At 40.9% G+C, this 19,608-nt stretch overlaps 1 protein-coding gene and 1 long non-coding RNA gene across 5 annotated transcripts in view; one reads left to right on the top strand and one right to left on the bottom strand.

Moving 5' to 3' along the window:
* Positions 1–19,608, bottom strand: part of LOC114673428 (uncharacterized) — a 176,548-nt gene that overhangs the window by 46,304 nt on the left and 110,636 nt on the right. The window lies entirely within an intron of this gene.
* MTRF1 (mitochondrial translation release factor 1) overlaps positions 1–19,608 on the top strand; it is a 46,616-nt gene that overhangs the window by 9,341 nt on the left and 17,667 nt on the right. For all 4 annotated transcript variants that reach the window (XM_015120894.3, XM_028837108.2, XM_077973579.1 and 1 more), the window contains 3 exon segments: positions 52–159; positions 12,803–12,975; positions 19,001–19,118. In XM_015120894.3, coding sequence (XP_014976380.1) covers positions 52–159; positions 12,803–12,975; positions 19,001–19,118 — 399 coding nt within the window.

The raw sequence follows: 19,608 nt of genomic DNA, 5'->3' as shown, positions 1-19,608 counted from the left end.
ATGGCTTTCTGAAATTTGTTCTGACTAAATATTTTTCATATTTTCTTTTAGGTGACATCTGCCAACAATTTACCCGAGAAATATTTGACATGTACCAGAATTATTCGTGCTATAAACACTGGCAATTTGAACTTCTGAATTATACACCAGCAGATTATGGTAGGCATACTGAGGAATTTGCCCGTAGCAGATACTGAAAATTATTTTACCTCTGATCTTGATTAGAACCATATTGTCCCATTTTTTTTTTAACTTTTGGTGTATATCTACTAAACACTGTGACATAGGCTCATCAATCACAGTGGCTTTCTATTATAGTAGAGTTGTTAGCTGGGAGAAGAGAGTGGAAATGAGGGAAGCGTTTGTTTAGGGAGAAATATGTGAATTAGAGAAAATTCCCCTGAGGAACTTAGATACGTATCTTGCCTCAAAATCATTTTTCTCTGTTATTGAAAGCAAAGATATATTAAGGTTTTTACTTTAAATAGCTTTATTTATAAAATAATATAATAAGTATTACTAATTAGACTAAGTGGCTAATGTGTTTGATTTTTATGAGAATATAGAAAAAGTTAACCATTTGTCTTTATTTTCAAGAAACTTCTGTTCTCTTTTGGCTGATAAAAATTTATACAACGGCTGGATACTATGGCTCATGCCTATAATCCCAGCACTCTGGGAGGCCGAGGTGGGTGGATCACCTGAGGTCAGGAGTTTGAGACCAGCCTGGCCGACATGGTAAAACCTTGTCTCTACTAAAAATACAAAAATTAATTGGGCATGGTGGCATGTGCCTGTAATCCCAACTACTCGGGAGGCTGAGGCAGGAGAATCGCTTGAACCCGGAAGGGAGAGGTTGCAGTGAGCCGAGATCACCCCAGTGCACTCCTGCCTGGGCAACAGAGCGAGACTGTCTCAAAAAATAATAATAATAATAATACAACGTAGGCAAACAGTGCAGTTCTTTACCTTTAAATACTCAAGTATATTGATTCAAAACGTGATGATAATTCTCTCATTTGTCCCATTCTTTTAATCCATTTGAAAGTTTTCCTCTGCTTGGTTATGCAGTGACACATTGTAGTAGACAGAGGAGTCGTCAATAATAAACCACCAACTATCAAAGTAGGGAGAGAAGATTCATGTAAGTTGAACAGAAAAGGGAAGTAAGAACCAGCATACAGCCTAAGGAAGTTGTACTTGGTACAGATTTCAGATACAACCAGTGGTCAGGAAAGGGGGTTATCTGTGAGCGCAGAGGGAAGAAACAACCTGAGCAGCAGCATGCTGGTGGGAGAGGTCTTGGTGTGTCGGGGAGGGAGTGGGGAGGCCAGTTTACCCATAGCTTGTCAGGGAAGTAACCTCTGAAGTAGGTTTGAGTGGATAGATTTTGAACAGCTTTGACTGATGGGCAGTAGGAAGCTGTTGAAAATTGTATTAATATGATTTGATAAAATATATTTTAAGGAGATTATTTTGACAATAGTGATGGATGGATGGATGGATGGATGCATGGATGCATGGATGGAAAGGCTAGATTTAGTGCAGACTGCAAAAAGGTTATTACAGTAATCCAGATATGACTAAGAGTTAGAATGGGAAGTAGAATTATGTGTCAGAGACCTTCAAAGGATGAATAGGCATAATTTGCTGAGTAACTAGATGTGAGAGGAACTGTTGCTTATCCAGTATGTCCTGTGTGAACAACTTCACATCCTTGTGAAATAGGTATTACTAATCTCATTTTACAGATGAGAATCTAGGCTCAGAGAGTAACTAACTAACCCAGGACCACACAGTAAGTAATGGCAATCCTGGGATTAAATTTTAGTCTGTTTGATCCAGAGCTGCACTACATCCCATGATTCTATTCTGACACAAAGGAGATGAGCCACAGGGAGTCTAATCTTTCTAGCTGAGAAGACTGTGATACTCATTCATGCCATTGGATGGAATAGAAGTTGGAAGGCAGAAACCATTTGGAAAGAATAATGATGAATGGTTTTTAAATTATTAAGTTTGAGGTTATAGTGAGCATCCACTTAGAAATAGTCAGTAAATAGTCTGGGCACAGTGGCTCACACCTGTAATCCCAGCACTTTGGGAGACTGAGTTCAAGACCAGCCTGACCAACATGGTAAAACCCCGTCTCTACTAAAGATATAAAAATTACCTGTAATCTCAGCTACTCGGGAGGCTGAGGTACAAGAATCATTTGAACCCGGGAGGCGCAGGTTGCAGTGAGTTGAGATTGCACCAGTGCACTCCAACCTGGGCAATAGAGTGAGACTCAGTCTCAAAAAAAAAAAAAGAAAGAAATATTCGGAGTAAATATTAAGTTGAGTAACCAGATCTCTGGTGAGAGAACAGAACTCAGGCAAACTATTTGATACCTGTTAACTCAGAGACAATGTCTGATACTGAGAGAATAAGTGAGGGAGAGTCTGTAGAGAGAGAGCATTCAGGGCAACAAGCTTTGGAGAATGGCCACGTTTAGAAGGATAGACCAGTTAGCAAAATAAAAGGAGGATTCAAGATAAGCAGAAAAAGGATGAGGACAGTAAAATATTATGGAAGCAAAAGAGGAGAGAGTTTCAAGGAGAATATAAGAAGAAATAGCAGCATTGTGAAAAGGAGAGTAGTGGAAAATATCGTGAGTGAACTCTGATAGGTGTATTTTGAATGAGACTTTCAAGAATAAAAGGGAGATGACCTCAATAACAGGAAGAGAGATTCTGTTCCAGGTTTGTAGAGCAGCCTAAACAATGGTTGGGAAAACTTGCCTTTAGATACAATAACTCACTGGCAAAATAAAAATATTTTGAAAAGTTAAAAGCCTCCTTTTTTTAAAAAAAAAGAAACATTACAAATATTTTACTCATATACCTTTAAAATTAAAGACTAAGGGCTGGGCTTGATTGAGCCCAGGAGGTTTGATTGAGCCCAGGAGGTCGAGGCTGCAGTGAGCCATGATTGTGCCACCGCACTCCAGCCTGGGCAACAGAGCTAGACTCTGTCCCAAAAGAAGTGGGGAGAGGGGATAGTAAATGGAAGCAAACAGTCATGTTCCAGAGTGGCAGTGGGAAAAGAAATGACCTCCTGACCTCGTGATCCACCCACCTCGGCCTGCCAAAGTACTGGGATTACAGGCGTAAGCCACCATGCCCAGCCTAAAAAAATGATTTCTTTATTAGAAGCAGTTAGGAGAAGAAAATGATGTGGATAAAGAAAGGGCAAAAAGCACCTACCTTATATACATGTTAAATTACATGTGTGTGCACACAGATATATTTTTTTAATGTTTAATTGAAATGGAGAGGAACTCATAGATAACCATAGAGATTCACATAGCACTAAAAGCTAAAGTTGAAAGTTTCATGTACAAATTCATACGTTAAGTGACTTTCAAAGTAATATCATTTTATGGCAGTAGGTACAGATAGAGACAATATTTAACCATTTCAGAAATAGTTCAAACTAAATGATCACAAGATAGTCTATGGAAGCAGTGGAGGGTAATGGTTCTAGATATGTAGTGTAGGTCTGACACTATCGATCTGTAAACCTGGTATCTAATGAATTGAAATATTTTCCACATTAAAGGGATTCTATAAAATATATTGCATGATCTCCCCAGCCCTCGATGGATGAATATTTATAATTATGTTTTGGTATTCTCTACTCACGAGTTGAATTTGGAGAGGGGTGGCTTACTGGAATGTAATTGTGAATTTTATGTGTCCAGATGACTCACGTTTCACCACAACTGTGAGAAACATATTTGTGGGGAGCCCCAGCATCCTTCAGGATCTCTGTGACCACTCTTCTCTCTAGGTCACACCATACAGTGGGGACTTTGGTCACTGAATTGGGAAACCTAAATGTAGTAGGAGTAATTCGATCCCAGGGTGGCAGGGGCCAACTGGTGGTACCCCACTGCCAAATGCCAAGTAGTAGGCGTAATTACCGTGCCAGACAGCAGAGTCAAAGTAGCAAGCAGTGACCGGGCGCAGTGGCTCACGCCTGTAATCTCAGCACTTTGGGAGACTGAGATGGGTGGATCACCTGAGGTCAGGAGTTCGAGACCATCCTGGCCAACATGGCGAAACCCCGTCTCTACTAAAACTACAAAAATTAGCCGAGTGTAGTGCGTGGCTGTACCCTTAGCTACTCAGGAGGCTGAGGCAGGAGAATCACTTGAACCCGGGAGGTGGAGGTTGCAGTGAGCCGAGATTGCTCCACTGCAATCCTGTCTGGGCGACAGAGCAAGACTCCGTCAAAAGAAAAAAAAAAAAAAGCAAGCAGAATAGTCTCACTTTTGCGGACTTACAGCGTTGATCATGGTGTTCCTAGAAGTGAAATAGATAGGAAGCCTACTACTTGATCTGTATAAGAGAAGATTTCTAGGTCAAGTAAACAGAAGGCTATCCTGAATCATAAAAACCGAGAATCACAGCTGCTCAACCAGTTTCCAGACTTGAGCCAATTTCCAGACCCAGAATACCTTGAGTGAAGGCGAGTGTGTAGGTCCCCTTGAGGAAAATCCCCAGGATACTGCCAAAACTTTTCCCCAGCCTCCTCAAAGGGGTTTATAGCCTTTTAGTACAGTAACTATACTTTGGAGAAAAGAAAGTAATCAGAGAGGACTTCTTCTAGTCACTGTCTGTAAGCCAACACTAATTCTAGGACATTCAAAAATGTTACTGTGATCTACTAGTCAGGATAGGGGCTTGTGTGGAGGTCAGGTGATCAATGAGTTTTAGCTCATGCCCATCTCACAGTGGGCCCAGGGTGAAAATAACCAATCCTGTGGTTATTTTCCCAGTTCCAGAATGTAAAATTGGAATAGATATACTCAGCAGCTGGTAGAATCCGCACACTGGTTCCCTGACCTATGGAGCAAAGGCTATTATGGTGGGAAAGACCAAGTGGAAGCCACCAGAACGGCCTTTAGGAAAATAGCAAACGAAAAGCAATACTGCAGTTCTGGAGGGATCGTGGAGATTGGTGCTGCCACCAAGGACCTGAAAAATGCAGGGGTAGTAATTCCCCTCACATCCCCATTTAGCTCCCCTATTTGGCCTGTACAGAAGACAGGTGGATCCTGGAGAAATGATGGATTATTGAAAGCTTAAACAGGCAGTGAATCCAACGGCAGCTGCTATACCAGATGTGGTTTCATCACTTGAGCAAATTAACATATTCCCTGGTACCTGGTATATAGCTGTTGATGTGGCAAATGCCTTTTTCTCCATCCCTGTCAGTAAAAGCCACCAGAAGCAGTTTGTTTTCATCCGGCAAGGCCACAATACACCTTCATTGTCCTCCTTTAGGGTATATCAGCTCTCTAGCCTTGTGTCACAGTTTATCTCATAGGGAGCTTGACAGCCTTTCTCTTCCACAAGATTTCACACTGATCCAGGAAAGCCAATGGCATAGTTCCAGTTACGACTGATACCTCTCGACAGCTAAATGTCAACACTGTACTAAATGTTCTGCATGTATTCATCTCGGTTATGCCTCACAAAAACCCTTGGAGAGTAAAATTTCAAGGCTATGTTGTATGCCTGCATATGCCTTGAGGCACTACTCATATACTCTTCAGTGTGAATGTTTCCCCCTTCAGGTGTGCAGTGCTGTAGCACTACTTATATACTATTATTATTCACATAAGGAAACCAAAGCGTGGAACTAACTTGCCTGTGGGCAGACAGCTAGGAAGAAGAGAAGCTTGAATTTTGAACTCAGGTAGCCTAAGACTGGCTGTTTCAATCTATACCAAATAAGTCACAGTCTTCTCTTATAATATTCAAGTATTTGCACATGAGATGAAGTAAAGAGGATGGAGGAGTAATTTTATTAAAGTACAGTGTGAATGTGAGATGGGGAATTCAAATTTGTTGTGGCGTCACTCTGTTTTAGTTCCTGGATAATCTTTCATAGTATGTCCATCCTACCACGCTGAATATGAATGTTAAACGATTTGATTTTTCTTTTTTTTTTTTATTTAAACGATTTGATTTTTCGTATCATCTGTCCCCTAAATGCATGTCAGCTGCTTTATTTGGTATGAAGATTATTATCCAGTAATATGTTTTATTGCTGGAGGAAGATCAGCTATGATGGACTTACCTAAGAGACAGTATGCCAGTCTCTTATAAGACACCTTCCTAAGGCATTTTCAAGGGTAATCTAAAACTATACTCAATTTTTGTCTAACATGCTGACTTTAGAAACCGAATGGGTCCAGGCGCGGTGGCTCAAGCCTGTAATCCCAGCACTTTGGGAGGCCGAGACGGGTGGATCACGAGGTCAGGAGATCGAGACCATCCTGGCTGACACGGTGAAACCCCGTCTCTGCTAAATAATACAAAAAACTAGCCGGGCGAGGTGGCAGGCGCCTGTAGTCCTAGCTACTCAGGAGGCTGAGGCAGGAGAATGGCGTGAACCCAGGAGGCGGAGCTTGCAGTGAGCTGAGATCTGGCCACTGCACTCCAGCCTGGGCGACAGAGCGAGACTCCATCTCAAAAAAAAAAAAAAAAAAAAAAAAAAAAAACAAAAAAAAAACCGAATGGGTTAGGGTTACTATATCTTCATTAGAAATGCATTAGGAAGATGGCAACTGCAGTAGCAGCATAGTTTTCAGTCTCTCTGAATCCCCATGCAAAAACACATATAGCAACTAGATAGCAAAACCAAAAACCCATGGAGAGCATTGACAGCATTCAGTTGCAGGGTATACCCACAAAACCCTAAAACAAACCACCAGTTGCCATAGAACCTGCATGGTCTAAGCATCTGTGCAGGAGGAAGAAGGAAGCAATGGGGTGGCATCTGCCAGATCTGAAAACTGGAGAACCCCCTCATAACTCATGGTTTTTCTCTGGAATTTGGGAGCCAGTTATGAACATGAGCTGGAGCTGGGAGGAGTTTTACGCTCTCCAATAATGAGTGAGGGTTCAGGCTTTAGGTAAGGAGATTGAAAGAGGCCAGAGCAGTGTAGCCCCCATGACCTCTCAAAACAGATCCACTAGGGCGCCTTTCTAAAACAGGCCCCCACACTGAGGAAGGACTGCTGGGAGGAGTCTCAGAGTTGAGCAGGACAGGGATAAAGAGGGAGGAAGGGAAAAGAAGATCTAATCCAATGTCAGGGAGAACAGCCAGGAAGTCCCAGAAAGCAGGCTGCTGTTTACTTGAACATTACACAAAGTCACAGAAAAGAGAGCTCTGTGAAGTTAGAAGAGCCTTCCTGGACTCATTCTAAAATGTATGGAGAAGTAATCTCACATAAAAATAAACCATAGAAAAGTATTAAGGTCAAGTTCCATACAAAGTTTTATGAGAAACAAGAGAATAAGGAGTAGAATAATATCCCTACAGACAAAGCACATTAGAAAGACATGACTACAAAATAGGTCAAAACTATAATCTACTATTTCAAAATAAGTTAAGAGGCTGAGCACGGTGGCTCACACCTATATTCCTCAGCAGTTTGGGAGGCCAAGGTGGGAGGATCGCTTGAGCCCAGGAGTTTGAGACCAGCCTGGGTCCCACATGGTGAGATCTTGTCTCTACAAAAAATTTTAAAAATTAGCTGAGCATGGTGGCACACGTCTGTAGTCCCAGCTGCTCCAGTGGCTGAGGTGGGATGGCTTGAGCCCAGGAGGTCAACACTGAAGTGAGCTGAGATTGTGCCACTGCACTCCAGCCCAGACAACAGAGTGAGACCATGTCTTCAAAAAAAAAAAAAAAAAGCAATATGAAGTGTCAAAGAATCTGGTAAATCAGGAGTAGAAATGACAGACTCAGGAAATAATTAGAAAGCAAATAAAAATCATTTTAGATATGAATAAATCAGAAGAAACATTCGAGTAGATAAACAGAACATTTAATGCCTTAAGAAAATAGTAGTCAAAAAGGAAAATTTTTTTTGAAATCAAGAAGAAATGAAGACAGATAATAAAGGAGTGAAGAAAAATGACAAATACTGTTGACAGGCAAAAAGATTGATTAGATGATAAAAGAGCAGATACTATATTAGTTATTTATTGCTGTGTAACAAATTACCCAAAGCTTAGCAACTTCAAGACAACAAACATTTTTTATCTCACAATTTATGCGGGTCAGGAATCAGCTGCTTTTTTGAGTGGCACAGGGTCTCTCATGAGGTTGCAGCTGAGCTGTTGGGTGGGGTTCTTGTCATCTCAACACAAGACTGGGGCTTCAGGGCCTGCTTCTAAGCTCACTCACGTGGTTGTAAGCAGATACCAGCTTTTTACCACCAGGGCCTCTCCATAGGGCTATTTCCGACTTAGCAACCTGTTTTTCCGAAGTGAGTGATGCAAGATGGAGGCCATGGTTCTTTATAATCTAACCTCAGAAGGTGACTTAGTATCACCTCTGCCATACCATATGCTGTTGATCATACAGACCAGCTGGGAGGGAACTGTAAGGGTATGAATACCAGCAGGCAGGGATCCTGGGGGGCCACCCTTGAATGTATAGATAAATACATCTATATTTCCCGAGAACTCTTCTGAAATAGAAATAAAAGATCTGAGGCTGGGCGCGGTGGCTCAAGCCTGCAATCCCAGCACTTTGGGAGGCCGAGACGGGCGGATCACGAGGTCAGGAGATCGAGACCATCCTGACTAACATGGTGAAACCCCGTCTCCACTAAAAAATACAAAAAACTAGCCGGGTGAGGTGGCGGGCACCTGTAGTCCCAGCTACTCGGGAGGCTGAGGCAGGAGAATGGCGCAAACCCAGGAGGCGGAGCTTGCAGTGAACTGAGATTCGGCCACTGCACTCCAGCCTGGGCGACAGAGCGAGACTCCGTCTCAAAAAAAAAAAAAAAAGAAAAGAAAAGATTTGAAACCATGTGCACATCTGAAAATATCCAGCTAGAACAACCAACACTAAGCCATCGGCTAATAAAATGTTTGGACTTACAAAAAAGGGAAAAGATCCATTAGACATGTAGAAACAAAGACCCTGAGACTTATAAGGGAAGGATTAGATTTCCTTCAGACTTTTCAGTAACAGCACTTTGTGCCAGAGAGAGATAGAGTTCACTGAAAGAAAGAAAGTTGAGTTAAAGATTTTATAATCAGCAAAACTGACTTATAAATGTGAAGGGAGCAAATTGTTCTCATTATGCAAGAATTCAGGAAATACTCTTCCCATGGTCCCTTTCTCTGGAATCTACTAGAAACAAGCTTCAGACAACTAAAATGAGAGACAGCAAAATATGGAGTGGGGGTGAGCATGAAATATTCAGTTAGACGAAGAACTGGGACTAATTGAGGGCTAAGGAGAATGAATTTGTTACATAAGGACTGTATGATCTGACAGTGTAGATATAGTACAATCATTTGAAAAATGGGAGGCAAATGGCAAGAGCATATGCAAAAAAGTTTTAATGTTTGTAGTAACTGTATTAGTAGAACTAGTATTAGTATTCTGAGACTGTTAGGTGTGTAGCGTAATATAAGAACAGATGAGTAATTGTGGGATATTTTAATTCTAATGCCCTCTCTTTGAGAACCAAGATTCTTGGTGTGGGAAGAAACACAATAAAAGTGTAAGAGAAAAGAGGTTGAATTTAACTTGGAAGTGTCAGTTGTAAAAACTGAAAGGTCTGAGATTTTACCCTACTTGCACGCTGACAAGGTAGCCTGCTGCTGTTTCATGGGTCAGCAGTGAAGGACAGTTTATTACTCAGGGTTATTGCAATAGCCAGAGTATCAGCATTTTTGTGCCAGTTCCCTGAGCCCAGAGTCCCACAGGGCAACAACGAAGAAGACCAGATGATACCTGCCCACACGGTAGGTTGCATTATAGGAGAAGAGCACTGAACTTAAGGAAATTGAGTCTTTTTTTTTTTTTTTTTTTTGAGGCAGGGTCTCACACTGTCTCCCAGGCTGGAGGGCAGTGGCACCATCACAGCTCGCTGCAGCCTCAACTGGACTCAAGCCATCTTCCCACGTCAGCCTCCCATGTAGCTGGGACTACAGGCACGTGCCACCACACCTGGCTAAGTTTTTTATTTTAATTTAATTTTATTTATTTATTTATTTTGAGATGGAGTCTCGCTCTGTCACCCAGTCTGGAATGCAGTGGCACAATCTCGGCTCACTGCAACCTCCGCCTCTCAGGTTCAAGCGATTCTTCTGCCTCAGCATCCCGAGTAGCTGGGACTACAGGCACATGCTACCACGCCCAGCTAATTATTGTATTTTTAGTAGAGACGGGGTTTCATCCTATTGTTCAGGCTGGTCTTGAACTCCTGACCTCGTGATCCGCCTGTCTCGGCCTCCCAAAGTGCTGGGACTACAGGTGTGAACCACAGCGCCGGCCATAATTTTTGTATTTATTGTAGAGATGAAGTTTGACCATGTTGCCCAGGATGGTCTTGAACTCCTGGGCTCCCGCTGTTTGCCCACCTCAGCTTTGCAAAGTGCCAGGGTTACAGGCATGAACCACTGCGCCCAGCCGTTTTTTTAATGGGCAGTAGGCATGCCTGCACATTGCTCTAGAAAGAGACACTATCTCTGTCTTCCAAGGCTGTGGAAACCTATCCTTTGCTCAGGAGGGACACATTATTTTCAAGGCTGTTCACTGCACAAACCACCTTTAAAAGATATTTTAGAGTGAAAGAGCCAGCAGTGCTTCATTTGTAAGATGTGCAGGAACACAAGAGACCCATGGAAAATTGAGTCTCAACGTCACATGAACTCATGAGGTTATTTCCTGTCTCTGGCCACTGAAAAGGCTTAGAAATAATAACCAAATCCAGTAGTAGTTCTCTCGAACCAGGACTTCTTGGAGACATGGCTGATTCCAGGTCTAGGGCAAAAAATGTTCAAGATAATCCTGGAATATCTTGTTATGCCGTACAAATGGGGCATGTCCCATGTAAATGAGGCATGTCAAAAGAATTCAGAAGTCAATTTGAAGAGGCTCTATGGGCCAAAGATGGGACTAGTTGAGCTTTAATAATAACTGTACTTGGTTTAAACATGCTAGATGTGTTTCAATCCTTGAGTTCATAATGATAATTTAAACTTTTAATTGGTCATCTTCAGAGGATTAAAATGAACCAGTTCAGTGTATTACAAAAAATAAAAAAAAGTTGGTATATTGGTAGAACTGGTAAAAGGGACAGAATCAAACATTTATCTTGCTTTTCCTATGTAATTGTATCACTAGGTAATCAAATGGTAGACAAGGAGAAGTGTGTCTTTATTAGTGTATTTTAACTAATAAGTGAGAAAGAAATGATAGAATTAGACTCTCACCATTCAGTGTCAAAGGCTGTCAAGACTGTAAAAAGAGAGACATCCAGACACCGTACACCTCCTATAGTCTTGCCAAGGGGCTCGAACTGAGGTCTGATCCAGTGTCTGCACCCAGCTGCCTAATTGCTGCCAGTACAGAGGGCAGCAGAACAGGGTGACTTGCACCAAGAATATGCAATCCGCAAAAACAGACTGCTGGAAATTCTACAGGTCAGCAGCCCACGTTCAACAGATCATTTGTAGGAAATGAAAGCAATAGATAATAAGCATGTGGACTAATAGACTAAAAAGATACATCAAACATTTTTAAATGGGCAGGACTAAACTGTAGTGCCTAGGGCTACACGTTTAGGTAATGAAATTATGGTAAAGAAAGGAATAAAAGTCAGGATAATGATTACTCATAGGGAAGAGAGAGGATTATGACTGGGAATGGCATTTGGGAGGGCTTATGGAGTGACTAGCACAGTTCTTTTTCTTGACCCAAGTGGTGGACATTAAACCATATATTTGATTTGTGTGTTTTTCTGTCTTCATATATTATTGTATCATAAAAAAGATTTTTAAAAAATCATTAGATAAGAACAAGTGGCCGGGCGCGGTGGCTCACGCCTGTAATCCCAGCACTTTGGGACCCTGACGCGGGCAGATCATGAGGTCAGGAGTTCAAGACCAAACGGGCCAACATAGTGAAACCCCGTCTCTACTAAAAATATGAAAAATTAGCCAGGCCTGGTGGCAGGTGCCTGTAATCCTAGCCACTGAAGAGACTGAGGCAGGAGAATCGTTTGAGCACACAAGGCAGAGGTTGCAGTGAGCCGAGATCGAGCCATTGCACACCAGCCCCGGCGACAGTGCAAGACTCTGTCTCAAAAAAAAAAAAAAAAAAAAAACAAGCTAGCCTAGGTGTTAAGATTCTTTTGTGATACTCTTCCCACTCCACAGATAAGCAAGAGCTGACTTTCAATAAATTCTTGAAAACTTGGGAGGATCTGTGGAGTTACTCAACATTATGAAATTATTCTACTATTGAGCATTTTTTTATATATGATACCATATTAGCCTAAGAATACACAGGGTAGTTAAATGCAGAAAACATCCCAGTATTATTTTTTGTTCAAATAGTATTTTTCCCTTATTATAAAAAGAAAACTTGTTCATTATAAAAAATTTGGAAATAAGAAAATATTCTATTCCCCAAACATAACCAAATAATATTTTGGTATGTTTTCTATTGTTGCATCACTAGCTCCTATAATTAATTAATTAAATTTTGGTATGTTTCCTTTTATATTTTAATACATTTACATTGGGAAACTGGAGTTTTGTTTATACTTTATGTCTTCTTTTCTTCTTCTTCTTCAGAGGCCCTTGTTCTCCCATGCTTTATGTTCTCATCTCAGGCTCTGTACTCACATTCAGGCCTTCGATTAAGGACATTTAGGATCCTGATCTGTTTCAAAGGAGAATTCATTACTATTTCTGGACTGTTGTTCCCCTAGGTGGACTACATCATGCCGCCGCCCGAATTTCTGGTGACAGTGTCTATAAGCATTTGAAGTATGAGGGTGGGATTCACCGAGTTCAGCGTATCCCCGAGGTGGGCCTGTCCTCAAGGATGCAGCGCATTCACACAGGAACGATGTCGGTTATTGTCCTTCCTCAACCAGATGAGGTAACCTCAGCAGGAGGCATGGGAAACTCACTCCATGTCAGCGGGTATTGTGCTGGGAAGCCTTAGCTTCTCGGAAAATCTGTCCTTTTTTTTTTTTTTTTTTTGAGACGGAGTCTCACTCTGTCACCCAGGTTGGAGTGCAGTGGTAATCTTAGCTCATTGCAACCTCCACCTCCCTTGTTCAAGCAATTCTCCTGCCTCAGCCTCCCGAGTAGCTGGGATTACATGCACATGCCACCACGCCTGGCTAATATTTTTATATTTTTAGTAGAGACAGGGTTTCACCATGTTGGCCAGACTGGTCTCGAACTCCTGACCTTGGGCAATCTGCCCGTCTCGGCCTCCCAAAGTGGTGGGATTACAGGTGTGAGCCACCGCTCCCAGCTGGAAATCTGTTCTTTTCATGGCTACAGATTGGACTTGATAGTCTCTAATGGGAAATCTTTAACTCTCCCCCAGGCAAAGTTGCCCCTCTTATCACTGACCAAGATGTTTTGTTTGCTTTTAAATAGAAGTCACTAATTTTCAAAAAATGTTCGTTTAATGTTGCTGCCTAAATTTTATCTTAAGAAAGAAAATGAATTCCAGAGATAATATTTCAGGGTCAGTGGTATAATATCAGTATGGGGATCATATATCTATCTTTTTAGTTGAATACAGCCATCTGCTCTATATTTTTCTTTTCCCTAACCTTTTTTTTTAAACATATAGAAAATTGAAAGGATACCATAATGAAATGTTACAACCTTCACCTGAGGTTGGTTGTTTACATTTTCTCACATTTGCTTGATTCCTATGTATATACATTTACTTAAATGAACTGTAAAGGATACAGCAGACACCATGAGACCTTACCTTCCAAATCTTTCACATACATCTCCTAGGCATTCTCCTATATAAGCACACTACCATTACCTAGGAAAACTAAGCATAATTGTGTAATATCGAATACCTAGTACATTTAACAGTTTCCCTAATCAGCCCCCAATTTTTTTATAGCTGTTTTTAATCTATTTTTGGAGGTACGGTCTCACTGTGTTGCTCAGGCTGAACTTGAACTCCTGGGTTCAAGGTGATCCTCCTGCCTTAACCTCCTGAGTAGCTAGGACTACAGGTGTGCCACTATACCTGGGTATAGTGATTTTTTTTTTTTTTAACCAGGATCCTGTCAAGTTTCACACGTTGCAATTAGTTGCTATATTTCTTTAAGTTTGGAACAGTCTCCCAACTTTTTATTATTATTATTATTTAATGATAATGACTTTTTGAAAAGTCTAGACCATTTGTCTTGAAGAATGTCCCACATTCTGGATTCCTCTGACTGTTCCTCATGGTACTGTTTAACTTGTTCTTTTATCCTCTGTATTATGTTGAAAGTTGTATCTACACATTCCATTCCGTGCAGGTTACACATTTTGAGTGAGAATACTTCATAGGTGTAGTTATAGGCATGTTGCCTCTTACCAGAAGACACATAATGCTAGATTGTCTCACTTTTAGTGTGCCTTAGTTTTAGTAGTTAGCGAAGATGGTGACCACAGAAATATCTCCATTGTAAAAGTGTATTTCTCCCTTTGCAATTACTAAGTAATTTCTAGGGTACATATATCCTGTTCCCAACTACCTTTCATCCATAGTTTTAACATCCATTGGTGATCCTTGCCTGAATCAGTTCTTTACTTTGGGGTTGCGAGATGGTGATTTTCTAATTCCGTCATTCCTTCCACATTTATTAACTGGCATTCTTCTGTAAAGAACTTTCCTCCCTACTACCTTCTCACCTCCTAGCCCACACTTTCTTGCGTTCTTTTTCTAGTGTATGATTTCATTATAAACTCATATATCAAGTTTCACATATTAACCTCATTATAGACTCATGGATTCATGTTTTAATTCACTTATTTATAGTTACTATTCTTCTTTATGTTCAAATAGTCCCAGATTTGGTCTGTAGTAGCCTTTTAGAGTACCCCTTTTGTCCTTTTGAAATGATACCATCATTTGAGCATACTATGCTTTCGGACACACTTAGATTCCCAGGCCCATTTTGTACTATCCTGCCTCAGACTTAAGTCAGCCTGGTTCATTTTAGTGGGGAATGTATCCAGAAATTAAGATCTAGATAGTAGGTCTGTTCATTGTAGTTAGTGTTGTTACTTCTAGACTCCTTCAGTGGATATAGCCAGGAAATACATGTTTTGAAATCACAGTTTCATATTATTACTACCAATTCAAATTTAACATTACAGAAATTTTTGTCACCCCTCAACTTCTTGCATTTTGTATTTATATCTCTCCATTATACAAAAAATCTTGTTTCATAATCATTTTAATATGTTTATTTGGTTTATTATATACTATATATAAAATAGTTTCAAAATTACAATATCAACATTACTAATAGTAAACTACTGAGTAAGTTTAAGATTTTTTTCCTTAGAATATATTCTACCAAGAATGTATAGTCAGGCTGGGTGTGGTGGCTCACGCCTGTAATCCCAGCACTTTGGGAGGCCAAGGCAGACAGGATCATTTGAGGTCAGGAGTTCGAGACCAGCCTGGCCAACATGGTGAAACCCTGTCTCTACTAAAAATACAAAAAAATTAGCCAGGCGTGGTGCCGCGTGCCTGTAGTCCCAGCTACTCAGGAGGCTGAGGCAGGAGAACTGCTTGAGTCTGAGGCGGAGATAGCAATGAGCTGAGATCACGCCATTGTGCTCCAGCCTGAGCGACAGAGTGAGACTCTGTTTCGAAAAAAAAAGAATGCATAGTCAGAGCACTATGCTCAGAGACCATCTGAAATAATTTTTTTCTGTGTGGTTATGTTATTATGATAAATATTTTGGTTCATTTATTTCTGTTTTTATTTAATTTTAGGCTTTGATTTTTCTTTTTTACTTAATTTTATTTTCATATATTAAACATTTACATGGTTAAAAAATCAAAACCATAGAGCTGTCTTGCTTCCATCCTCATTTCTTCTGCCCCGTTCCCACTTACCCTGTTTTTCTTTTCTTTTTTTTTTTTTTTTTTTTTTTTTTTTTTTTGAGACAGACTCTCACTTGGTCACCCAGGCTAGAGTGCAGTGGCCCTATCTTGGCTTACTGCAACCTCGACCTCCCAGGAGCAAGTGATTTTCCCACCTTAGCCTTTTGAGTAGCTGGGACTATACAGGTGTGTGCCACAATGCCCGGCTAATTTTTATATTTTTTGTAGAGACAAGGTTTTGCCATGTTGCTCAGGCTGGTCTTGAACCTCCTGAGTTCAAGTGATCTGCTTGCCTTGGCCTCCCACAGTGCTGAGATTACAGGCGTGAGCCACAGTGCTGGGCCCTGTTTTCATATTCTTGAAAATTAAACTCATTTAGTAGCATCTCACTATTCTAAAAGTACAAGGTTATGTTCTCTTAACTGACATTTAAAATGCTTTATCTGCCCTAAGTCACCATTTCTGTATCCAGAGTTTCCCAAAAGTCATTAGATATTTCTGTAACATTTGGGAGAATGTGGCATATGATATCCACACATTTTCTACGTAACTACTTAATATACTATAGCCACATGAAATGGTAAGTCACTCTTATCTCTTCAGTACTTATTGAAGTCTTAAGGCAGCCAACTCTAACATATATTAACAAAAGCCGTATCATCTTTTTCTTCACTATGTTGCAGTCACTTGAGAGGAAACATACAAAAGAACAATCAGCTGAACAGTATCTTAGATTCCAGCCTTGACCCAGTTACTAGTTACTTTTCAAAGAGAAAAGTCACACTTGCTTTGTCATTCATCATAATAAATGATGAATGTGGAACAAAATGTTAGCTCTCCCCTTAAAAATAGCATATTTGTTGTAGGCTGGGTGCAGTGGCTCATGCCTGTAATCCAGCACTTTAGGAGACCAAGGTGGGTGGATCATGAGATCAGGAGTTCGAGACCAGCCTGGCCAACATGGTGAAATCCCATCTCTACTAAAAATACAAAAAATAGCTGGTAGTGATGGCACACGCCTATAATCCCAGCTACTCGGGAGGCTGAGGCAGGAGAATCTCTTGAACCTGGGAGTCAGAGGTTGCAGTGAATTCTGAGATCATGCCACTGCCCTCCAGCCTGGGCAACAAAGCAAGACTGTCTCAAAAAAAACAAAACATATTTGTTAACTATTTGTGTGTGTGTGTGTGTGTCTGTGTCTGTGTATAAGTTTCCAAAGGCTGCTGTAACAAATTACCACAAACTTAGTGGCTTCGAATAGCAGTAACTTATTATTTCACAGTTCTAGCAGCCAGAAGTCCAAAATCAAGGTGTCAGCAGAGTCACGCCTCTCTGAAGGCTCTGGGGAGAATCCTCCCTTGCATCTTCCAGCTTCTGGTTGCTCCAGGTGTTCCTTGGCTTGAAACTATACCACTCTTCAAATTCACATGGTCTTCTCCTTTACTGTCTCCTCTAGTTGTTTCTTATAAGGACACTTGTCATTGGATTTAGGGCCTATCCTGATAATCCAGGATAATCTCATCTTAACTCAATTACCTCTGCAAAGAACCTTTTTCCGAATAAGGTTCCATGAATTAGAACATGAACATATCTTTTTGGGAGCCACCTTTCAATCCACTAATAAACACACACATACACCAATGAAGTTGATTTTCATTATTCCCAGTAGTTATGTTCTGTAAAGTTGCAGCAAACACTAATTTAGTAGATATTGAACCACTTGGGAGTAATGGTTCAGTATTTGTTAAATCAGTGTTACGAACAATGGTTCAATATTAACTAAATCCAGCTGAGCGTGGTGGCACACACCTGTGGTCCCAGCTACTCAGGAGGTTGAGGCAGGAAGATTGCTTAAGTCCAGGAGTTCAAGGTGGCAGTGAGCTATGATTGCACCATTGCACTCCAGCCCAGGCAACAGAGACCCTCTCTCAAAAAAAAAAAAAAAAAAAAAATTAGCTAAATCCATAAACACACACACATACACACACACACACTGAGCTCACGTAGATTATAATCTTAAATTCTAAAAATAACCTATCCTGGTAGATTCTCTATACTTTACAATAAAGAAAACGAGGCCTAAGAGTGTCGAGTGACTTGCCTGATGCTGCTCCACTAACAGGTGCTAGTGTTCATATTCAAACCCAGTCCAACTGGCCCCAGAGCCAGAGCACTGCTCTGCTCTGCCCCCTACACCTCCATTCTCTGGTCATCTCTGTAGGAGAGCTGCCACAAGAAGGCAGTGTTACCTTGTCCTACTTCAGCTGGCAATGGGCAAGTGTGGAGCAACTCATATTTTTCACTGCCCTATGCATGTCTGCAAATGACTGTGGAAGTGCCTTAGGTGTTGATTCAAGGATACAAATAAATTTTAGTGAGTAGGAAAATTTGCAAATAGACATTCTAACAATAATGAGAATCAACAATATATAGTATATATGTGTGTATTTTATATATTTTGGGGGGTTTCTTACATGTAACTTTGGGATGATGAATGATGAAACTTTTGATAGATTGAAAACTCAGTGATCTCATAACATCCTAAATCAGTGCTTAAAAATGGAATCCCTGGGCCAGGTGTGGTGGCTCATGTCTGTAACCTCAGCATTCAGGAAGTCCAAGGTGGGAGGATCACTTGAGGCCAGGAGTTCAAGACCAGCCTGGGCAAATTAGCAAGACCCCATCTGTACAAGAAATTTTTAAAATTAACATGGCATGGTGGTGCGCACCTGTAGTCCTAGCTACTCAGGATGCTGAGGCAGGAAGATTACTTAAGCCCAGGAGTTTGAGGTTACAGTGGGTTATGATTGTGCCACTATACTCCAGCCTAGGCAACAGAGAGCGATCCTGTCTCAAACAAACAAAAAATAGCATCCTATTGGAATGGGCAGTTTATTGCTCTTTCTTTGGTATAAGTTACTTCTCTTAGTCTAAAGGCTATAACTTAAAACAGTACAGTTTATTTGAAAAATCTTGGAATCGATTTCATATTAAAGTATTCACAGAGTGTAGAATTATGCCATCCCTTCTGTTCTAGGTGGATGTGAAATTGGACCCCAAGGATTTGCGAATAGATACATTTCGAGCCAAAGGAGCAGGAGGGCAGCATGTTAACACAACTGATAGTGCTGTCAGACTTGTCCACATCCCCACAGGTAAGCAAGCCCCTTGGCTTTGTACTTTTAACCATTTTTCCATCTTACTCAGCATTTGGAAGGAAATAATCCTATGTGAGTGTCTGGTTCCTTGCACAGCTCTTTAAAAATGTCACTGGGGTTGTGGATAAGGATGGCTATTGTGTTCATGTTCCCCTTCTGTTTGGAAAGACTCCTTTCTGAAAAGATGCGGACAGTGAGCAGACCTGTTCAGGGAAGCTTCCCAGGTATGCTGTACAGGAGTGAGCAACCAGAGGTGCCCCAGCCTAAATACAAACGAAACACAGAAGCAGCCTTGGACAGGCCACCGCCGTGGATCTTCTGTCACCTTGTAGCATGATGGCTAACTCCATTAGGCTTCGCTGCACTAACGCTTTTATTTTGAATATTGGTAATTTTGGTATACTCTGAGGTAGTTTTGCGGTCTGTAATGTGATTTTAAATATTCCTACCATTTTTCAAATTAAAAATTTTTAACTTCTTAATTTTT

The sequence above is a fragment of the Macaca mulatta genome, chromosome 17 (assembly GCF_049350105.2).
Source record: "Macaca mulatta isolate MMU2019108-1 chromosome 17, T2T-MMU8v2.0, whole genome shotgun sequence".
In the NCBI taxonomy this organism is placed as follows: Eukaryota; Metazoa; Chordata; class Mammalia; order Primates; family Cercopithecidae; genus Macaca; species Macaca mulatta.
The sequence above is the reverse complement of the archived record's forward strand: the minus strand, read 5'-3'. Positions and strand labels throughout refer to the sequence as shown.